This window comes from Gobio gobio (genome assembly GCF_949357685.1).
Source record: "Gobio gobio genome assembly, chromosome: 21".
Classification (NCBI taxonomy): domain Eukaryota; kingdom Metazoa; phylum Chordata; class Actinopteri; order Cypriniformes; family Gobionidae; genus Gobio; species Gobio gobio.
Window position 1 is genome coordinate 17,284,229 of NC_137117.1, and position 23,002 is coordinate 17,307,230.

Genomic DNA, 23,002 nt, shown 5'->3' on the forward strand with positions numbered 1-23,002 from the left:
ATGCATACATACATACACACATACATACATACAGTAGCCTACATGCATGCATACATACATACATACATACGTACATACATACAGAAGCCTACATGCATGCATGCATACATACATACATACATACATACATACAGTTGCCTACATGCATACATACACACATACATACAGTAGCCTACATGCATACATACATACACACATGCATACATACATGCATACATACACACATAAATGCATACAGTAGCCTACATGCATACCTGCATACATACATACATACACATATACATGCATACATACAGTATATACATACATAGATACATACATACAGTAGCCTACATGCATGCATACATACATACATACACACATACATACATACATATTATAAAATGTATTATGGCACAATCAAATAAATCATAAAAAATTATTATTGTTGTCGTTGTTGTTGTTGTTATTATTATTATTATTATTATTATTATTATCATCATCATTATGCAACAATTTATGTTTTCAAATCTGTATATTATATATTTGACACATGGAAATCAGATGACACAATCACATGGTGCCATTCCAACATAAGGTATAAAGGTACAAAATTAGGTATAAAAATAATGGTGCAATAAAAATAATGAACATTATTTTGTATAATGTGTGTGTGTGTGCGCGTGTGTGCGTGTGAGCCAACTTAAGCATATTTTTGGAACAAATTTGTACCCAGAAGTGAGCAAAACTTGACAAACTCTCCAAAAACCTCCCTTTGGGGATGTCCTCATTTTTATAACTGGTATAAAAAGTAATTTAAGGGTTGTTGTTTTTTTAAAATGTAAAAATGCAGAAGGTTTTCTATGATGGGTAGGTTTAGGGTGTGTTTTAGGTTATACAATGCACAATTATCTGCATATAAAAACAATAGAGGTCTATGCAATGGCCTCATTTAAATAGCTAAGTAAACGTGTGTGTGTGTGTGTGTGTGTGTGTGTGTGTGTGTGTGTGTGTGTGTGTGTGTGTGTGTGTGCGTGCGTGCGTGCGTGCGTGCGTGCGTGCGTGCGTGCGTGCGTGCGTGCGTGCGTGCGTGCGTGCGTGCGTGCGTGTGTTAACTTTATTAATGGTGTTTGTTTTCAAATTTACACAAACAAATTAAATAGTTTGTGTTAAACTGTACATTATACTGTATATTGGACATATGTCTAATGCTAAGCAAACAATCATAATTATGAAAATCAGTATTATATGGTGCCAACCCTGAGGCTCTAACACACACACAGAGAGAGAGAGAGAGAGAGAGAGAGAGAGAGAGAGAGAGAGAGAGGACAGTCTATTCAACAGTGTGTGTCTCCTGTGCCACATGCATGGGCTCTTTTCATATTAAAATGCACAAGCTACTGCTAACCTTTCAGCCTCGCGAGTGCTTTATCGCTTCAACAAAAGCCACCATCTATCCGTCTTTTTTCTGATTTTCCCTCCTTATTCACTCCATGCTTCTCTTGTTAAAAATGCATCGGGCCCCTCACATGCTCGATTAAGCCGTTCCCGCCCCCTGTCTCATGCTAAACTCTAATATTGTTACGCTGCATGTAAATAGCTAGCAGGGTAATTTGCCATGCCAAGCAGGAGCTCCTCTGCCACACACACACACACACACACACACACAAACACATACAGTGATCACTAGAGCCAAATAGTAAGCCTTAGTCACATTTACACACACACATACACGAGGAGCACCAGGTGAGCACTTCATCGCGTCCAGTTTTAGATGAAGTGGCTCTGTTGCTAATGGGACAGTGCCATGCTAATGCAAAGCACGATGAGGTAGCGAAGGGCACACAGCCTGCCTTAATGAACGAGTGTGGGAGAGGACGAGAGACACTGGAGCTCAAAACATCTGGAGTCGCTCCTGCCTGGAGCACAACCTGTTGTCTATCCGGAGAGGGATGGGAACGTGAGGAGGAGGAGGAGACAGTAAGAGCCATGGGACAGAGAGAGAGAGGCGGAAAATAGGGTCAAGAGAACGAAACGGCACTCGTGCCATCAGGATGGTTTATGGAAAGGCTCAATGAAATGGTGCTCTTGTCAAATAAATATGCAATTATTAATTGATTCAAAAAAAAAAATTCAATTCAATTATTGTTTGGGGTACTACAAAACGTCAAGGTGGCATAACAATAAAAAGTATCATTAAAATAAATATATTTTTAAAATTAATCTAGTAGTGAAGCGATTTTGTTTTAGGATATTATTATTTAAATACCTTTGTATACCAAATCAGTGTTATTTAGTATAACTGATATACTATTATAGTTTTATTATATATTTGCTAATAATTTGAGTTAGTTTTAGTAATTATGATTTGTGGTTTTGTCATATTTGTTAGATTTTTGTCTAAGAAGTTTTTCATTTTATTTCAGTTTTAGTTTTAGCTATTTTAGTACATCAAGGTAGACTAAAAGAAAATATGAAATGTTGCCTTGACAGATAGCTGAAATATCTATATATTTTTTAGTTCAGTTACATTTATTTATTTCATGTAAAGAAAGTACGGTTTTAGTTTTAGTTCACTATAATAACCATATGCTAAATAAAAGCTAGCAGGGCATAACCCACATGCAGAAAGCCATTTGTTGTAGTCATTTGTCAAGAAAATCATAAACCAGGAAATAATCATAAATCACAGAAACAGAATGTCAAGGTCAGTAAGCCTCTTAAAAATATGATATAAATGACCTTTTTTATGACATGGCAAAGCTATTGCATGATATATTATTTGTCATAGTTTTTCCTGAAAATTATTTTCAAAAAAAAAATAATTCAAGCTTTTATAACTATTTTTCATTAAGATTGTAATTCATTCTACAATAATATTTAATACTTGACAACCAACGGCCAAGTGTCTTTCAAGATGATTAAGATGTCTATACTTATTATTACACATATTTTAACGTTAGGAAAACTATTCATTACTTTTTATTGATTTTTACACCACTTAGCATTTATAAGAGCTATTAAAGAAATAAGAATGTTTACATGTTATGAATGTTCGGAAAAGTAGGAAACTAAAACAAAAACAGAGATTGTATTTCTAGAAACTTGGCACATGCATTTCAGACTAGCTTAAAGCGTTTCTTTTACTTTTCAACATTACGAACATCTTTAATGGTAATTGATCTGAGAACAGAGAAAGGATGGATTTCAAGGGATAGTTCATTAGGGTGAGTAAATGATGACAAATGTTTTATTTTTGGGTGAAATATCCCTTTAAGCAAAGGAATGAGAGCAAGAGAGAGCGAGTGATGTAAGAACTGCGGGAATATAACTCATGAGCAGTAAAGCTGGACGGCTGAAGTCAGGGATGCTCATGAGTCGTTAATGAAATGACATTAAAAGTCTGATCTCATCCCGGATCTCAGAGAAAAACTGCTAACACCACACAAAAATAACATCCCTCTCTCACTCAGAAGCAGTAAACACACACACACACAGACATAAGCGCGCACACAGCACGGTCCAATAAAAAAACTTGTCTCAGTTTGGGGAAAGAACTACAGAGAGAAAGAGGGAGAGAGTTAGACGACAGGAAGCTGCCTTCTCTCTTTTTTTCCGTGTGAAACTTACGACTGATGGACACTGCAGTTGTAGAAGACAAAATCCACACTGGCAAACTTCTTCCCCGTCTCCTTGGATTTCAGGTAGAGCTTCACCACCCGCTTGTCACCTGCCGGCAGACAAACAGTGAGCTTCAGCACTTTCTAACAAGCGGATGGAGGCTTTTAAAAGAGCGTGCGCGTCACCTTACCCTGGTTGCGCGTGATGGGAGCAATCTCCCGTGTGGAGGGGGACAGACAGTAGATGTGTCCCCCCATGATGTGTCCCTCCGTCTCAGTGTAGTCCTCGAACGAACAGTTAACGCCCGCAGCCAGACTGGGGACGTTCTGAGCCTGAAGAACCAGCTGTAGGATCGAACACAGACAGGAACAGATTTCAAATTGAGTGTGTTTTGTTGGCATTACAAACACTGAACATTTGTATAAAAGACACCTGGACTTTCATTTCCAGATACTATGCGGATATTTTTAGCCGCATAGCATCTACACTTTCATTCCAATGCGTCTCCAGTGCAGTCAGACAGAGATCTGATCACAATTAAGTGTGCAAAATGCAAATCAGCACTTACATATTACATAAAAGCTTACATTACTGAAACATTTCTGTCATCTATCTACATTTATTGACAGATGATTCAAAATGTTACTTTTTGCATTTTGTTCCTTTCATTTCTAATCTTGTTAATAGGGATTAGAAGAGAAGGAAAAAAAATGAGATTGTGTAATCCAGTGAAAGTTTGATGATATCACGAAAATCAATGTCATATTGATAAATAATTTTAAAATATGTTTTCTTATAGTTTGGTTAATAGGCTAAATCATTTAAAAATATAGTTTTTTTTAAAAAAAAATTTATGTTGAATAAATTAGGTGAGCAAATAGCAAGAACAAACTGTCTTTTTTCACATTGTGAAAGGTCAAGAAAACATAAAAGCCCCCCCAAAAAACGTATTAATACTACGCATGTGGCTGAATGTGCATAACCCAAACCATCAATATCCTTTCAATTATCCAAATCATACTCTGATCACAATAAAAGAGATTTCATTCACAAACAAACACACACACACACACTTGCCTGAACTTCAGACATGGTGACTGAAATATTGCTGGGCTGCACTGTGAGTCGAACGCACTGCTCCAGTCTGGAGGCGAAGCGTTGGGGCTCATCAGCTCTCTCACAGCGGTCCTTACGAGAACATCTAAACACAAGAATTACTCAGCAGGAGGGACAACACCATTACCGCTAATTTCTAAGAATAATCAACCAGGGAGATCAAGTGCATACTTTATTAGTAAGCTGATTAGATTTAGAAAGTAACACTGTGTTGTGTGATGATGAAGGAAAATGTTGTAGTGTTCGAACTGAGGGATTCTGGACCCCTAAAGACTCCCAAAGGCATTGAATCATTTCCATGACATAACATGACGGTTTTTCATTCACCAAGCATTTCATGTTTTTATCCAAAAAAAAACAAACAAACAAAAAAACAAACCAAAGAAAAACAAAACAAACCAAAACCAAACCAAACCAAACCTAAACAGTAGCCTACATTAACAAAACATTAAAATACATTTTTGCACAACTGGAAAAATCTGTCCCTATAAAATTAGCGAAAACTGACAAAACCTTCGAAGATGCCCTGAATTGGACAAAAAACTCTACAAAATGCTAGAATAGCAAGTTCTTCATCAAGCGTAGTAGTAAATACTTTGACAGTGTATGCTTTTGGACATTGCTTTGGTTTCTCTTTTCCTAATATATTAAACATCAAATATGTTCTGATTGGCTTAGCAAAGCATTTTTAGCATGAAGAGACAAATTGTCGCTCAGCGCGTCCGCCATCTTGGAACGGTCAGTATGTCGTCACTCACAGTAAGATTCAATTATGTCACAACATTGCGCATCTTCTGGTTGTGAAACCGCCGAGATTAAAATCCCAAAGAAATCTGATAACCTTTCACAGGTTGATTTGATGTATTGATTTGTGCTTTTACATGTATTATCATCTAAGGTTTTTACCTTTACTATGGTCAATTTTAAATTAAGACGCTTTTGTCTTGTTGTATTGTGTTAGTTTAGCAAAATCATCTGCTAAAGTCTATTGCAGATATCGATATTCATATGCGTCTAACTATGGTTCCAAATTCTCAGTCAACTTCCTCTCGAATGTTCACGTACTGGCTTTGACCGTTCCAATATGGTGGACGACATAACATCTATGACGTCAAGCCTAGTGTCAACAAAGCAATTAGCTTTATATTAAAACAAAACAATCTGCAGTATGTCCCCATTCATATTGCCATGTAAACGTGTGTGTATGTGTGTGCGAGCAGCTGTGGAGTCAGGAGGTGAAGATACTCACACACTGTGCAGGACACACCAGCCGCAGTGGGGATCACCAGAAGCCAGACACTCGCTACAGCTGCTGTACTGCTCACAGCTTTCCACCGGCACCCGGCTCACCTACAGACACACCAGCCTCATAATTAGTTCTCAATCTCACTAGTTTTTATACCGACATGTATTTTTATTTACAGTTGCAGACAGAAAATAGTTCCATCTAATAAAAGAAATCACTTTTCACTCAGTATATCTGTTAGCTGTGCAATGAGCCGTTAGCTTAGCAATATGCTAACGCCAGAGTCTGACTGGAATCAGCTCTAAGTTTCCTGTAAGAAATGTTCAAGTTAGGCTCATATGACAGCATTTGTTGCATAATGTTATATATACCACAGAAAATCTGACTAATTTCAAATCCCATTTTAAAAACAGTGCAATAAAGGGAAAGAGCAATGTAAGCAAATGGCATTAGCATCTAAAGCAATACAAGTTGCGTTTTCATCAGAAAATTCCTGCTTTTACTTTTGTTTTTGGCAGATGCTTTTATCCAAAGTGGCTTTGAATTCAAGGTAGGTTATACATTTTATCACGTTCATGCCGGATCGAAGCCACAATTACAGCATTGCTATGGCAAGACACAAAGATGGAAATATCTAATGATCAACCTGCTTGATGCTTTCAGAGTGCTATGTGAAATCTGAGCACTGCGGCCCAAAACAGAGGTTGCCACTGTCATCGGTTCAACAAACACACACTTACTCATTCACACAGACACCATACATATTACAAACGTCCAACAGAGAGAACAGCTGGCTGAAACACGCTGTGAAATATTGTGAACCACCTACACATGTCTACATTCATATAGTTTCATTCAGCCATCATAATGTCTGACAGGGAATCGATCGGCTCTCAGGAGACTCAATGGCTCCATTCCAAATCTAGACAGCTGCCTACCTAGACAGCATTTTTATTTATATAGGCATCAAAAGATGTTTGCAACAAGCGCAAATAAAGTTCAAAGTGGTCGACAAAGTGCAAAAGGTAGGCTATACGGGGTTTACATTGTGATCTTTGAGGTTGTAGGTCTAATACAAAATGATGTAAGAATTAAAAAAGAACAAAGAAAATGGCAGACAACAAGAGTGCTAAAGCAACAGTTTGATAAACCCAAAGTGATTTTCTGGTTTTTGGGGTCTGCCATAAAAGAATGAGAGATTGCAGTTCTTTGGGGTAGGGAGTGTTCGGCGTCTGGAACATTTCAATTAAGCCGATTTTCCAATCGGAGAGTTGAGTATTGTGTCCTACCTCTGCTCTTTGTTTAAACGTCAGGGCTGGAGACTATTATACAGCAGCCATTCATACAAGAGAGAGAGAGAGAGAGAGAGAGCTCTCATCCCTCTCTATTTAAACGTCTGAAAGAGAAACCATTCATCTCTCTACAAGAGGAGGAGAAGCAAGGGGTGTATTAAATATAAATAACATCTGCAAAACGAGGCACGAGGCATTTGGGTCACAATGGAAAATTATCTCAATCAGAGAGCGCAGGAGGGAGAGAAAGAGTAGCAACATTCATTTGTGTTCAAACTGAGTGGGTCTGAAATTAGCCTGGACCCCCCATAAGAGTGCAGCAAAACAAAATATAAAAAATAGAGAGAGACACTTGAATTATTGGCATATGTTTGTTTTTCCAAAAAATAAAGTAAAAATGATACAATATTGAAATCAAAATATATAAAACATGATAAAATAAAACAAATGTTTAATAAATATAAAATAATATAAAAAATATTGAACTAAAAATAAAATAAAGCACATAATATATAACAAAACATTTAACTAAATTTAAAATACTATAAAATAAACGTTTAGTTGACTACAAAGAAATAGAAAATAGTACTGAAAATAAAAATACATTAAATAAAAGGTTTAACTGTGCCCTACTACTGACCGCTGACACATTTGCAGTTCATAACGCCTCGTTGCTGAGCCCTGTCAGAATTCGAACGCTCATATCTGAGAAGGTCTGTGCAGACGTAATTGAGGATGGTGTGTTTTCTTTATTCTGTGTGAGGTTTGGACGAACCCAGCGCATGTAATTGCGCCATCTGTGCAATTTGGGCCAAAAATTGGACACGCTCTAAACGTGGCTGTGATGATCGATGGCTTATTTTTTCAATCCCCAAAACACACACACCTAAGCGAGCAACTGCACATTTTCCGTGAACACGCAGTCCAAATGAATAGGTCAATCTTTTGCCCCTCCCCCCCTAAAATGACACAGCCTAATTTAGAAAGAGCAAACTTTCTAGACTAGGAGGCCTTTTCTTTCTTTTAACACCCCCCTTCTAAGCCCTCCCTGTTCATCTATCTTCAATTTGGCCTTGCACAAAAGAAGAAATGGCAGATGAAACCATAGATCATGGCCAGGAAGCCAGACGCAGCCTAGAGGGAGAGGATGAATGAAAAAAAAGAGAAAGAGAATGAGAGAAAGAGAGAGATTCCATGCAGCCAAAACCATTTGCAGGTTGTCTCTTGGTACACGGTGACAGTACTAGTTGCTCCAGAGCCGCATTAAGCCCAGCTGCAGAAGTAAAGATCTGCTCATATAGGTTCCATTTCTTTAAGAATGTCTCCCACACCAAATATAAATTATGTATCGCCATCAAACCCATGAACTCCCTGTGGGGTAAATGTCCATGTTTAATCTGAGACAGGGTGATAAGGTCACCCTGAGAGTCCCAACACAGTTTCAATGATAAACAGCATCCTGGGACGCAACATCTGCGGTCATATAACTGACGGGACACACCTGTAACACCAAATCTGAACTTATAGTTCATCTGTGAAGCCAAAACTGTCAAAATATTCACACCTGCGACTGCATATCAATTGAAACCTTAGTAATATGCCAAGTTACTTGGCAGCTGTAAACATTCTACTGTTAACCAGTTCAACTCTGCAGCATATTTTGAATTTTTTTCGAGAATTAGGCATATCTGAATTTAAAAGAGCACCCTACCCACACATACATTAGAGTAAATTGATAAAAAATTGTCTCATTTTACCGAAAACACTCTAACTTTTAACACAGTGGGGGAATATTGCATATATTATATTGTATTTATTCACAATTTTATGATAAACACATTTTGTTTTATTTGAAAATCTGTATTTTTGAACCTGTTTGGTCTATGTCCCTTCAGAAAGTTTCTGTGGATTCCACTATAGGTGTCAGTAAACAGGGGGAAAATAATCATCTTGATATCTCCTTCTAAAAAAAGTTATTGAGATTAATCTGTCCACTATCCAACTAACGCCATAATAACTCCCACGCATCTGCATTGATTGAAGCCAAATAGAAAAGAAGGCCACGCCTCCTCAACTTTGTAAAGGGAGATCTCGGGCTCTGATTTGTCTAGAAGCATGATCGACGTGTCTATAGAGAGCTGAGATATTCAGCTTTTTTGATGGATGACGCAATAAATGATGACGTCACCAACAATCGCGACTAACAAAGACAATCGTAATGAAGGATAATAAGAGTATTTGTCTCCATTGCATGTTTTGATCTGGACATCTGTGACATATTACAGTGTTGTTTGGTCATGCATTGTCACAGACATGTCAAAATAAACTAATTTAGAAGAAAACAAACCTAAGGAACGAGCTGATATAGCGTTTGAGGCTAGTATTATGATGATGCAATATTGGACCCACCGGTGGGTTCGCGGGGGGACGCAGAGTTGATGTGGTCTAAAGCTGATAAATATACTTAATATTTAATTATATATTGAATATTGATGTATTTAATCAAACTGGTGTGGAGGAATATTTAAGTATACTATAATGAGCCAACTTGAGGCTGCACGTTACAGTGATTTTACCACCGTTTTTCTTAACCATGGTAAAATCATGGTAACGCACAACCTTTATAGCTTATTGCTTTCTGTTATTCTTAAAATGGGCAGGCCAATTTTTTTGGGTGGAAACCGTAATACATTTAAATTCAGGATTCTTAGATGAATAGAATGCTCAAAACATTTAGCATTTATTTTAAATTAAAATATTTTTAAACAAATATGTTTTACAGTCATATTTGGTTTATAAAAGTATTCACTTTATGGTGAATAATTTAAATGGTAGTGTACCTTTTCTAATATCAAGCAAAATCATTTGTGTGAGAATAAAAACATTAAATCAAAACTTTACAATCAGTAACACCCTGTTGTTGAGGTGATTATATTTTGAGGTATGAAACAATATATAGATGTGATGTCTTTCTTCAAAAGATATGAACTAGCGGTTACTGCACATGCTCTATAGAAAAATTCAGACGTGTGGGTTAAAATTTGTCCCTTTATCTCTCTCTCTCTCTCTCTCTCTCTCTCTCTCTCTCTCTCTGATGACTTCCTGTTCTCTTTTTACTGTCTTCATCAATAAAGTGGCGAAAGACCCACAAAATAATTGTTTTATTATATCAGACATACTTTCCAAGGCACTAACTTGACAGTATAATCAACATGTCTAATTACCCAAGTGTGCTGACATTCAGACTCCGCCCCCTCTGGAGGAACCGTACGTCACTGCCGCTGAAGACCTGCCATCATATTTGTCACCGACTTAATCACAGATATAATCTACAACTCCTAGTTTAAGATCAATTTTGGTCACATACTTAAATGACTATAATTAGTTTTAAATGGTAGCTTTTGACTGGGTTATATAAAGCAACTGCCTGTAATAATAAACAAATAATAAAACATAATTGAAGTTCAGTATGTTTACCTCCATCAAACGTCAGTCAAATGCTAATACAAACTCGAAATTCCATCCATGTTTCTCACAGAGCAAATTTGCGAAGAAACGGCCTTCACGGTGCAGAGTGTTATTGAACGCAAACGCTCACTGCTACATGTCAGCAGAGTCTCCAGCTCCGAGCTCAATAAACCTCCTGCTTTATCAATACCAGCACACATTCAAGGATTTGTGTGTGTGCAACGTGCATGGTTTATGGATATCACCATGGCAACAACTGGCATCTGGAATGGCTCACTTGGTCACTATGTCACGTCTGGATGATCTCCTCAGTAAAATCACGGTGAGAAGGGGAAAAAGAACAAATTAAGTGTTGCAAAATGGGGAAAAGAGGCTAGCAGAGAAGAAAAGCTAGCAAAAGAATGAAAATTATTAGTGTGTGAAGGCCATAAATGACTTTGTCCAGCTGTGAGGTGAACTGTGGTTTGGTTTTAATTGCTGTAAGTGTCTTTCTCTGTGTGGTTGTATTTACATTATCAGTCAAAAATTTGGACACACTTCAAATTCAAAACGGCCCACCACTCCACACTAGGCCCCATGAGAAAATCTAAAGAAAAAAGAAAAGAAATCTAATAACAACAATAAAAGTGTGTAAGTGTGGAGTTTATATTAGTCTATAAAATTAAGGATAATAAGTATTTATATTGAAATGTTATTATGATTTGAAACCAAAATGTAGTCAAGCGTGTCCAAACTTGCGACTGATATACATTCACTACACTACTTGAACAAACACACACACACATAGAGGGAACTGAAGAGCTGGCAGTTTCTCCTTCCGTCTTGTCACATTGCCTATATTAAGACGTCCGCCACACAAATCAGATTACAGCCAGCTGATACTTCCTCTCGGTCCTCTGATAGAGGAGTACAGAAGAACACTGACCTTCAGAGAGAGAGAAAGTCGTGTAGAGTTTCCTCACTGTACTGTGTTACACAGAAGCCATGAGGTGCAGCTATGTGAGGAAACAATACAAGCACTGTCGTTATGATCAAAAGCTTCTAACAGAGGGAGTGATACGCATGTACAAATATACACATGCTTTCAAACCCACATATGCTCCCACAGCGGACACACACTGGGCATTATACTTGGTGATGGAGCCAAGTGCCGCTGTTTAAAGTTGGGGGAATGGGTCAGTCTCACATAAACATGTCTAGGTCATATTTCACACCAAAAGAAAGAAAGATATATATATAGCAGGGCGCATTATCCTGCTCAAAGAGGCCACAGCCACCAGGGAATACCGTTTCCATGAAAGGGTGTACATGGTCTGCAACAATGCTTAGGTAGGTGGTACATGTCAAAGTAACATCCACATGGATGGCAGGACCCAGGGTTTCCCAGCAGAACATTGCCCAAAGCATCACACTGCCTCCGCCGGCTTGCCTTCTCTCCATACTGCATCCTGGTGCCATGTGTTCCCCAGGTAAGCGATGCTAACATACGCGGCCATCCACGTGATGTAAATGAAAACGTGAATCATCAGACCAGGCCACCTTCTTCCATTGCTCCGTGGTCCAGTTCTGAATCTTGCGTGCCCACTGTTGCCGCTTTCTGCAGTGGACAAGGGTTAGCATGGGCACCCTAACTGGTCTGCGGCTATGCAGCTCCTTAAGCAAAAAACTGCAATGCGCTGTGTATTCTGACACCTTTCATTCAGAACCAGCATTAACTTCTTGAGCAGTTTGAGCTACAGTAGCTCGTCTGTTTGATGGCTGCCCATTACCCTGTCGGCGGTTCACCACAGTTCCTTCCTTGGACCACTTTTGATAGTAATTTCCTTTTAATAACACTGGTTGATCTTTCATTTCTGTAGTATTTCTTATTTTATTACTGACAGTTTACTTGTCTTTTATTGTAAATGTAGTCTACTACAACTATTATAGCAATAATAGAGATATAGTATATATTCTTATATATTATAGTAATTATAGTAAATGTTCTTCCTCATTACAGTAATGAGATTGAAACGTTGAGATTTTTTGCATTACAAGGATGAGATTTTTGAGGTTTAATGTGCTTGAAAGTCACAAAAAATATTCTCAAAATGCAAAAGAAACCAAACCAAATCATTTTCTTAAAGTCCAAATATAATTTCATATTTCTTTCTTTTCATTTTGATCTGATATATGAGCCTGTATATGAGTTCCAGACAGGTTTCATGAGTCACCCAAAAAGCATAAACAATATCCCTGCAAACTACACAAGCAATATACCAAACTGACAAATCCATTGATGGACTTTTTTTTATTTTTTCAGAAATTCCTCCAAGCCTCAGATAAATGTTGTAAACTTTATCGTCCGAACGGCAGCGTGCACTGTTTAAATCAAGCTAACGCTAATCGAACTTTCTTCTCGCTTAGTATGGGACAGCTTTATGTCTTCCCGCGGACCCCAGAGCGGCGGAAAGAGATGTCGGGGCTATCAGCAACTTTTAATTAAGTGGGTGTGAATATGGGAAATGGAAAATTGTTCTGTCAACCCGACGAAATGGAGTTTTTGATGTTTGAGGCACAACAAGCGCCTCCGCCTGCCGTTTCTATTATCCAATGAAGAGATACAAATGGAGAAAAAAAATAAATGTGAGTAGCAAAGGGGGAGGCGGACGTGAACAACATACGGCACATCTTCCCCCAGATCAGTGAGAAACGGGGAAAGAAACAGCAATATCAATGAACATTAGGGTCCTGGTCTCTTCTCTAATGCTGTGTGATATCCCTGTAAGCCTGAGGTACGGAAGTCAACATATTAAAATGCGGGACGGATCGGGAGGCCGGATTATGATGTGATTGCGTTTATGTTTCATTTTAAAAGTTTCTGTTCACAAGATTCAAAGGGGGACAATAACATCTCTGGCATTCACGAGAGAACCCCGGATGCGTTCGTCCAGCTCCTCAAACATAATAAAACCTGGAGGAAAAACTACGTGACTCAGGCTAGACACGCGACGGAGGCTTGTTAGCCGGTGCTGTTGACAAGAGAGATGGCAAGATGCCTCAGATTACGATAAACAGGGAAAGAAGTGAATGTGGGGAGAGAAAAATTAACGAAAGATGGCTTCAAGGAAGCCGGAGTGATCCAATCACAATCTATCTCCCACGACCGCTGTCAGTTCTCAAAGAGGCAGCAATATCTCAGCGAGACAGAGCGAGAGGGAGAGAGAGGACCCGCTATTTGAAAGGAAATGACCCCTGGGCCACCTCTCCCATTGACTCCTTCCTCCATAGGAGGAGGACCACTTAAAAGAGAGGAGAGAAAGAAAAGAAAAAAGATAGATGAAGGAAAGAAGACAGAACAAATTGCTTCAAACCAATTAATTTCCACTTCTCTCTTTTGCTCGGTCCTCTGGGTCTTGGTGTGCAGCGGCTACAGACTAAGAGAGAGAGCGGCCAGTGAAACTCATTCACCTCATTCTGTACGTCCAAACCAGAATAAAGCGCTGCAGGTGGACACCATAAACCAGATGCACTTAAAGATAACGGCAATGCAAATGGCAATTGTGACAAAATAGGAAACGATGCAGGACGGGGCTTGATTTGATCCATTGAGCTTTGATTTGATTGCAAAAAGTGGACTACGAAATTAATAAAAAAAAAAACTTAAAGAGATCAGGGTTGACAGCTATACGCAACTACCACTTTGACGCTTCAAAAAGTTCATAAAGTGATCGTAAAACTAATCCATATGAATTGAGCAGTTATTAAGGGACACAATCGCTTTATAAGATGAACAGATTAATTTAGTCTTTTATTCACACATAAACATTCATCAAACAGAAGCTCAAGCAGGTTCATTCTTGTGTTACGCAGCACTTTTGAGCTTCCGTAAGAACCAATGAGGTTCATTCTTGTGTTACGCAGCACGTTTGAGCTTCCGCAAGAACCAATGAGGTTCATTGAGCTCCTGTAAGAACCAATGAGGTTAATTTTTCATGTTACACAGCACGTTTGAGCTTCCTCAAGTTTCAATGACGTTTGCTCTCATGCGTCAAGCAGGTTTGGTTGAGCTTCTGTTTATGTTCGCTGATCTATTTTTACATTCACTGTAAAAAAAAATGCAGGTCTCCAATTGAACATTTTCTAGTGACTGATCATCACATCAATTTTTTTTAGTTGGCCAAATTGAATTTCTGTGAATTAAATTGCATCAATTCACATAAATTCCAATTTGGCCAACTGAAAAATTAGATGTGATCAGTCACTAGAAAATGTTCAATTGGAGACCTGAATTTTTTTTACAGTGTTTGAATAAAATCCTTTATTAAATTAAATATGTTTATCATATAAAGTGATCAAGTCTCTTCAGAAAATTTGGACTAAACCACTCAATTCATATGGATTAGTTTTACAGATTAGTTTTGATCTTTTGATGCACTTTTTGAAGCATCAAAGTGGTACAGTAGCTGTGTAGAGAGTACAAAAAGAATTTCATCAAAAAGATCTTCATTTGTGTTCCGAAGGTGAACGAAAGTCTTACAGGTTTGGAACAACATGAGAGTGAATTATTATATAACTATAATTACTCACCCTCCCTATATAATTATATACTTTGGTGTAGGGTTTACTTTGAAAAAAATTTCATACAGAAATACACTATTAAACTTTGAAGAAATTTAAAAGTAATAACATTTTGAAGTAAAAAGACTAAAATAGTATTTTCTTCAAAAACAAACTCCAATAATCTGTTTTATTTACAATGTTGATTATTTTTGACTGCATAGAAACACTAATAGCACCCTAGCATCACCAAATATTTTATCAGCATAAAAGTTACTTCAGAGAGGAAGAAAGCTCAAAATCAAACATTTTTGTCTTTAGACTAACATGCACTGATGAACTGTCCACAAAAAGACCAGAACCATTTATTTATGAAAGTAAATAGGCTAAAGAAATCAAAGCCTGTCTGTCTGCTTTCTTTCAATAGCAATGATCTGACCCTAAGGGTTTTACATTCTCACCCACAGGCTGACCACAGCAACACTGCTCTCATCTCCATTACAATAGCTCTCAACCTCCGGACAGGCGGTTCATAACTCTGTGTGGCCACCGCTAGTGCTATGTGCACAGCTTCCTGTAAGAGAAGCACTTCCTCCCCCTCGTTTGTATAATAGTTCAAATATTCTTCCTCCATAAAACCTTCTTTCCCAACAAAGCCATTTACAGCTGCACTTAAATCAATATCAGTCCGAGCGCAGAGTGAATATACACACGGCTCCATTTAAAGAACGTTAGCCTAACGCTCCTTGCGCTAAGTTAATGTGTTGAAGGGTTATCAAGCCCGCCCTCTCAACATGCAATCTACACGCCGTCCGTATCAGAGGCACTCATACAGAAACCATCTATACCAATTACAGAACATTTTCCATCTGAAGACGTGGATACATTAAAAACAATTATCGCTGATGGATCGCAGTGTTGGTGCAGCTAACGTGTTTTTGCACGTCTAGGCTCTGTGTGTGTGCGTGTTCGTGTGCGTGTGTGAGTGTATGCATGCGTGTGTGTGTAAATAAATTTAAAGCAGAGGCAAAATCATCTAACACTGTCAATCTAGCTCCTTTGTTCAGAGTCTAAATCTCTCCTGCAGAACGGTGCTGTGAGCAACTGTACTCAATAGTAAATGACTCTGGAACGACTAAAGGTCCCGGTGAGGTTAAAGGTCAGCAGTTGGGCTTGCTTTGTAAATTACAGAGCCATACAAGGTCAGATCCCATATGACCGGATGTTTTCTCCTTGTCTGTTTCTTCTGGTGTACATTTGAACTCTGGAATGTGCCCCTTGGGCTAGCAAGATCTTGTTCACCAAAAAATAAAGGATTGGGAAATTAATATTAACACTTTCTATGAAGCCTGTAATGCATTGCAAATGTATTCTTAATGCATCCATAATAACCTTAGAATCAGTTGCATGATCTTGTAAATAATTAAAAGCAGTTATAATACATTATAATACTTACCTATTCATGGAGCCATCTAGAGCATAACGTACGATCAACAATCATGTTTTATAATGCATTAGACTCTTTAAAGGTGTAGCCATGAATAGGTAAGTATTTTTAACTGTAGCTTCAATTATTTATGACAAAATATGATTACAACGTGTATTATAAAGTGAATCTCTCAAGAACACATCCGTGTCATATTTAACCCCACAAAAAAAACAACCCAAGAATGCATATTTTACACAAAAAAGACATACATTTTCATTATTACATATAAATATTATATGTCTGAATAAACAAATACTACCATGACGTATAAATATTTTTAAGCATTTAAAGTATGTTAACATAAAGATAGGACATAGATTTTTGGTACACATCTTGTTTAAGGCGTCTAGTATTGATATATGCATTTGCAATTACTCAACTTTGTTTAATGTGGTCATAGAACTCACTAATTTTACACACACACACACACACACACACACACGGTCACGTCTCCTCTGATGTCTGATCTCCCCACACACACACACACACACACACACACACACACACACACACACACACACACACACTCACACAGACAGACAGAAACTCACACACACTCACACACACACACACACAAACTCACACACACACACGGTCAAGTCTCCTCTGATGTCTGATCTCCACACACACACACACACACACACACACACACACACACACACACACACACACACACACACACACACACAAACACACACACACACACACACACACAGACAGACAGAAACTCACACACACTCACACACACACACACACACACACACACAGAAACTTACACACACACACATGGTCACGTCTCCTCTGATGTCTGATCTACACACACACACACACACACACACAAACACACACACGGTCACGTCTTCTTTGATGTCTGATCTCCACACACAGAAACACATACAAACACACATACACAAACACACACACACACACACACACTCACACATGGTCACGTCTCCTCTGATGTCTGATCTCCACACACACACCCACCCACACACACACACACAGACACACAAAAACAAAAAACAAAAAAAAACACACACACACACACAAAAACACACACAAACACACTGCACAGGTCAAATAGTCCTATATTAAATCAATACAATGGTTGATACAACACAGTATCCCACCGGTCACAATTGTGACCGATCATAAAACACACTTTTTCACATACTTTTCCATGAAAATTTCTAAAAATGATGATTGATTGTTTCAAAGGGATACTAATGACACATGATTTGGATATTTTTGTGTCTGGGAAAAATTTGGGATTAAATGGGTTAATAAATGATTACCATTTATTACAAATTATTGTTTTATTAATTAATTAATAATTAATTTATGTAATAAACTAGTAGAATGCTTTTGATTGAAATAGTAGTAATGAAGACTTTTTTGCAGCTTGATAATGAAAATACGGTGTCTGGCACTACAGTACAGAAAAAGTACTTTTGTTTGTTTGTTTGTTTGTTTTTTGAACGCGGTAATGATGTTAAATTAACAGTTAAAATGACAGTTAATACCTATCTATCTATCTATCTATCTATCTATCTATCTATCTATCTATCTATCTATCTATCTATCTATATTAAAAAATTAAAAAATTCAGGAAATGGAAAAAATTTACACTGTTTTTTTTTAATGATTAAACACTGCGTTGTCAAAGTTGATATTGTGGCTTACATGTTTTGTTCATCATTTTAACGGCCGCATATGATTCATTAAGTACTTTGCATTACGCTTTCATCAACTTACAGGTTATAATATTTACTGTAGCTATGTGGGGGGGGGGGTTTCGGTCCTTTTGACAAAATCTCATGATATTAAAGCCGAAGTATGAACAGGCTATTTAAGAGAGTATTGACTATGACTCGACAATAAATGCTCAACTAAGAAACTCTTATCCACTCCTCAAATACATAAAACATTAGTCTTTATATATACAGCACTGTATATGTTTATGTGAAGAAAACGTGCTGATTCAAACAACCAGTTCATTATTTACCCTTGAATTGCAAACAAGCAGAGACATTTCGAGGATCCAATAGATTTACGAGGTTTTGTCACAAGCTCTTTTCAATACTTTTCATTGGTTAAATATTTGCAAAACCCACAGACAGATGTAAAGGGTGACCAATTTTTTTTTAAAGTTGCTTCTTGAAAAAAGTTCTTGACAAGCTTTGTGAGATCAAATCCAATTGCTTTATAATGCATGGAAATATCTTTCTAATGCACAACACGAGTTTCATAGAAAGTGTTGTGAGGGAGCCTCTGGTTCTCTCTCACCTAGTTTACCATGAATACCTAAGGGTGTCGAAGCACTGCAGACTTAGGCCGGAGAGAACAACTTAGCAAGAGCAATCTTCATGCCATCAGCATGAACCTATTTCCATTCTAAAAGCTCTCTTACGCTTTTCTTCGCATGAACATGTGAAGAACATGTTACGTTATTTAAATGCTTGCAATGATTCTGTCACATGTATTTCCTCTTTATCTCTGACATTAAACGGCAAAGTAAAATGCTTTTAAGTTTGGATTTGATCATGGTTTAAGGACTTTTTTGCGCCTGGCGCTGTGGTGCGGTGCTCTAATCAGAGGCGGTGTGGGCCAGCGGAGAGTGAATGGGGTTACGGTGATGAAGGAAATGCCCTTTAATGAGAGGAAGACAGGAAGCACTCCAATCAGCCCTTAGTGAGGAGAACATAAAAGCACAAAGAAAGAGGCGAGAGGAAAACAAAGGAGATGGAGGAGAAAAAGAGGAGAGAGAGAATTCGCCAGCCTTCGGTCTGAGTGAAAAGGGGGGATGGTGGGGGTGACGGAGGGTTTGGACGCTTTCTTTTCCATCAAAAAAAGATCAGAGAAGCCCTTCCTCAATTTTCTCTGATAAGTGGTGAATTACCAGAGGCGGCGCCGATTGTGTGTGCGTGTGTGGAAGGGGGCCGACACAGTGTCGAATATCACATGCAGACAATCAGGAGACGTTCCGGGTCTCTCTTTTTCACACATGCTCCCACACATACACAGTCTAACAAATTCACCATGTGAATCTGTGCTGAATAAAAAGCAGCACATTGAATAATACACATACTGAACAGGTTTTTGTTTTGTAATAATACAGCATCTGTCCAACCCAGCTACTGTCCACACTTATCAATCAAAGGTTTGGACACATTTGAATTAATGTGTGTTACTTATTATCTTAAAAACCCTTTTTGATGTAAAGGCAAATGCTTAGTCAGGAAGAAATCAAAATTAAGCTCATGTACTTTGTTAGCGCACATTACTAGTCTTGTGTTGAACAATTCATACTTGCAAGTTAAACCACAAAAAAAACAATGTCTTCGTAATCTTTAAAGGGGTGATTGATTATGATTTGACTTTTTTAAGTTTAGTGAAGCTGCGCCCTCTTCTTGAAAGGGGGCCAGGAGCACCGGCTCATTTGCATTTAAAGGGACACACACAAAAAAGGCACATTTTTGCTCACCCTCAAAAAGTGACAATTTTAACATGCAATAAAAAAAATATCGAGCTAAAACTTCACATACACCCTCTGGGGACATCAGAGACTTATTTTACATCTTGTAAAAAGGGACGCATTTAGTCAAAATCTGAAAATGTTCTGGTGTCATCAGTATAACGGCTTGGGTAGAACGTCCCCTCCAACTGTCAGTCTGTTTACGAGCCTTGACAACGAGCTGAGTGGAATGCCTACTTTTCTAGATCCAATCAATTCCAGAGGAAAAAAACAAGCCACACCCTCTATTTTTCTAATATAATATTCCATTTAACTCAGAAAATATGTCATAATACTAAGGGTAAAGTCGGACGCAACACTCGAGTTAGTGACTTGGACTTGAGTCGCACTCGAATCGCATTTTAATAAACTTCAGACTTGACTCGGACTCGACAAAAAGAACTTGTGAATATTTTAAAAACAACTCTTTTATCCTTCACTGCTGATATCATAAAGAATTTGTGTTTTATTTGAATGGTTTTATAATATCTGCATCACGTATATTTTCACATATATGTCTCATGGCAAATCGGACCCTTGTCATAGAATTTGATTATGTATGTTCGTGTATTGCGCATAAACTCCGAAATGTCATAAGAGTCCCATGAAACATGACGGGAGCCACCATGCCAACCTCATTTGGGTTTATTAACATGTCAAATCGGCTAGATGCAAAAAATGTGGGAAAACATTAAAGACACCGGAACGACAACATCAAATTTTATGAGACATCGCATCCACAAAGGTTAGTCACATTAAAATCAATAGCTATCTATTAGGCTGTGGTGTAGCTGCTTATGTCTCTTTTGGATTGTCAGCCTTAAAAAAATAAAAAAAAACAATAATAATAACAAAGGTTGAAAAAATAGGCTCCATGTTCTGTTAAAATTCATTCTAGAAAAAATACGTGCTAACACTAACTTTAGTGTAAAAAAAGCCAATATTGTATCTAAATAAACATAAGTCTACGTTTACAGCCATTCGTTTTTCTCCCCAAAAACAAACTTGATTTAAAATTAAAATTAAAAAAAGTATCAGTTGGACCAGAGGGCAAAGAAAAGGCCACCAACAAGTGCTCTTGTACTGTAAGCATTTACAGGATCTCAAATAGTACAGAACGGTGCTAGCAACTCCAAAGTCATGGGTTTGATTCCCAGGAAATGCATGAACTGATATAATGTAAAACCTTAAAATGCAACACACAGTAGGTCACTTTGGATAAAAGCATCTGTCTTTTAACATACATGTAAAAATCAAGGCAAACAATGGCTACTCTGAACTGAAGAATCTAAAATCTCATACTTCCATTCGTGTTATTTGTTTTCCTTTCTATTTGGCGTCTTTGGGGACTCAGGTGCGTGACCAAACCACCACAGCTTGTCCGTTGGGCTTCTCAGAACATTCTATCCCAATAAAACACGCCAACCATGACGGTCAAACAGCAAACTCCCTGAAGTCTTACCTCTTTATCTGTGAGCGTGTAGATGTATTGATGGTCAGGGCTGAACAGCATGTCCCTCAAAATTGGGTTCCCTTCGCTCACCACCACGTTCTCATATAGCAGTGCAGGCTGGGAAACGGAGTTCACCAAGATCTGAAAGAAACAAAGGTGATATACGTTGAATATTAAAGGTCAAATATACTTTGGATTTGTGCAATCTGGCTGCGTTCTTTCTTGCTGTTCACTATGTGCAGAATTCTGGCTTTTAGAAGGAAGAAAAATGCGTTATAATGAAAATCCAATGAAAGTTGTTGGTTTGGTGTCTCTCTAAGCTGCATAATATAGCCATTTACCTCCAATGCCTTCACATCAATGATTAAAAGGGAGTAACAGCGGCCTCGACCGATGCTAAACAAATGCATCTTAGTCAATAATGAACGCAGGATCACTTTCTGTTTCCTTCCTCTCTTTGGCCCACCCTAGCATTACCCAGAAACATACCCTCCTTTAAGTCGCCATCCCTGGCCTTATTGATGCAGGGTCAGGGGAGCGTGACCTCCGCATCCCGTGGTGTTTCAGGGCCTAATGATGAGCTCGGCTCTGGTGCCGTGTCCCGCTGATTAATGACCGTCCCCTTCGCCGAGCGCCGTGGGAGCGCATTACCTGGGCCCTCTGACACCACCCCATTGCTAATGAAGAGAGTGCCTGCAGCACCGGAGTACACTAGAGCACCGTCCGACCCACTTACAAAAACCAAAAAAAGCTAGTAAAGCAGTTCGGTTTCCCTCAGAAAGGTCCACAGCATAGAGTGAAAGAGTTGCAGGAAGTTTTTAGCCGCCCACACCTGGGAGTCGACAGGCCTATCTGGGTCAAACCCTGCAGCTGGATCAAGAGAACTAAAATTACATCTACAAACATCTGAAAATAGAGTGAACATAATCAGCAGTCCTGTTCTTTAACTAAAACCTAAAGCTGTGCAACATGGCCTCATGTAACCTGCCACATTTATAGAACAATATACAGTGTTGTGGTTACGTAATCAGATAACTTTTTTCAAGTAACTAGTAAAGTAATGCACTACTTTTAAAGGAATGAGTTACTTTTTCAAATAAGTAACGCAAGTTACTTTGTTTTCCCATTTATTGACTGACACCTCTCCTGGCCCCATGTTGGGAGAAATCAGGAGAAGGGTTTAGAGGTGTTGTGTGTGCGCTGTGAAAACATGAACATGCATTTTTTCATCTCACTTGCACAACAACAGATTTAGTATTCCTCAACATGAATAAAAACTGTGTAA

General features: G+C 38.2%; 1 protein-coding gene across 1 annotated transcript in view; it reads right to left on the reverse strand.

Annotated features, from left to right (window-relative positions):
* plxna1a (plexin A1a) overlaps positions 1-23,002 on the reverse strand; it is a 252,074-nt gene that overhangs the window by 106,489 nt on the left and 122,583 nt on the right. The window contains exons 4-8 of the mRNA XM_079802430.1: positions 21,727-21,858; positions 5,966-6,066; positions 4,678-4,801; positions 3,791-3,944; positions 3,610-3,709 (exon numbers count right to left, since the gene is read on the reverse strand). Coding sequence (XP_079658556.1) covers positions 3,610-3,709; positions 3,791-3,944; positions 4,678-4,801; positions 5,966-6,066; positions 21,727-21,858 — 611 coding nt within the window. The remainder of the gene's footprint in view (positions 1-3,609; positions 3,710-3,790; positions 3,945-4,677; positions 4,802-5,965; positions 6,067-21,726; positions 21,859-23,002) is intronic.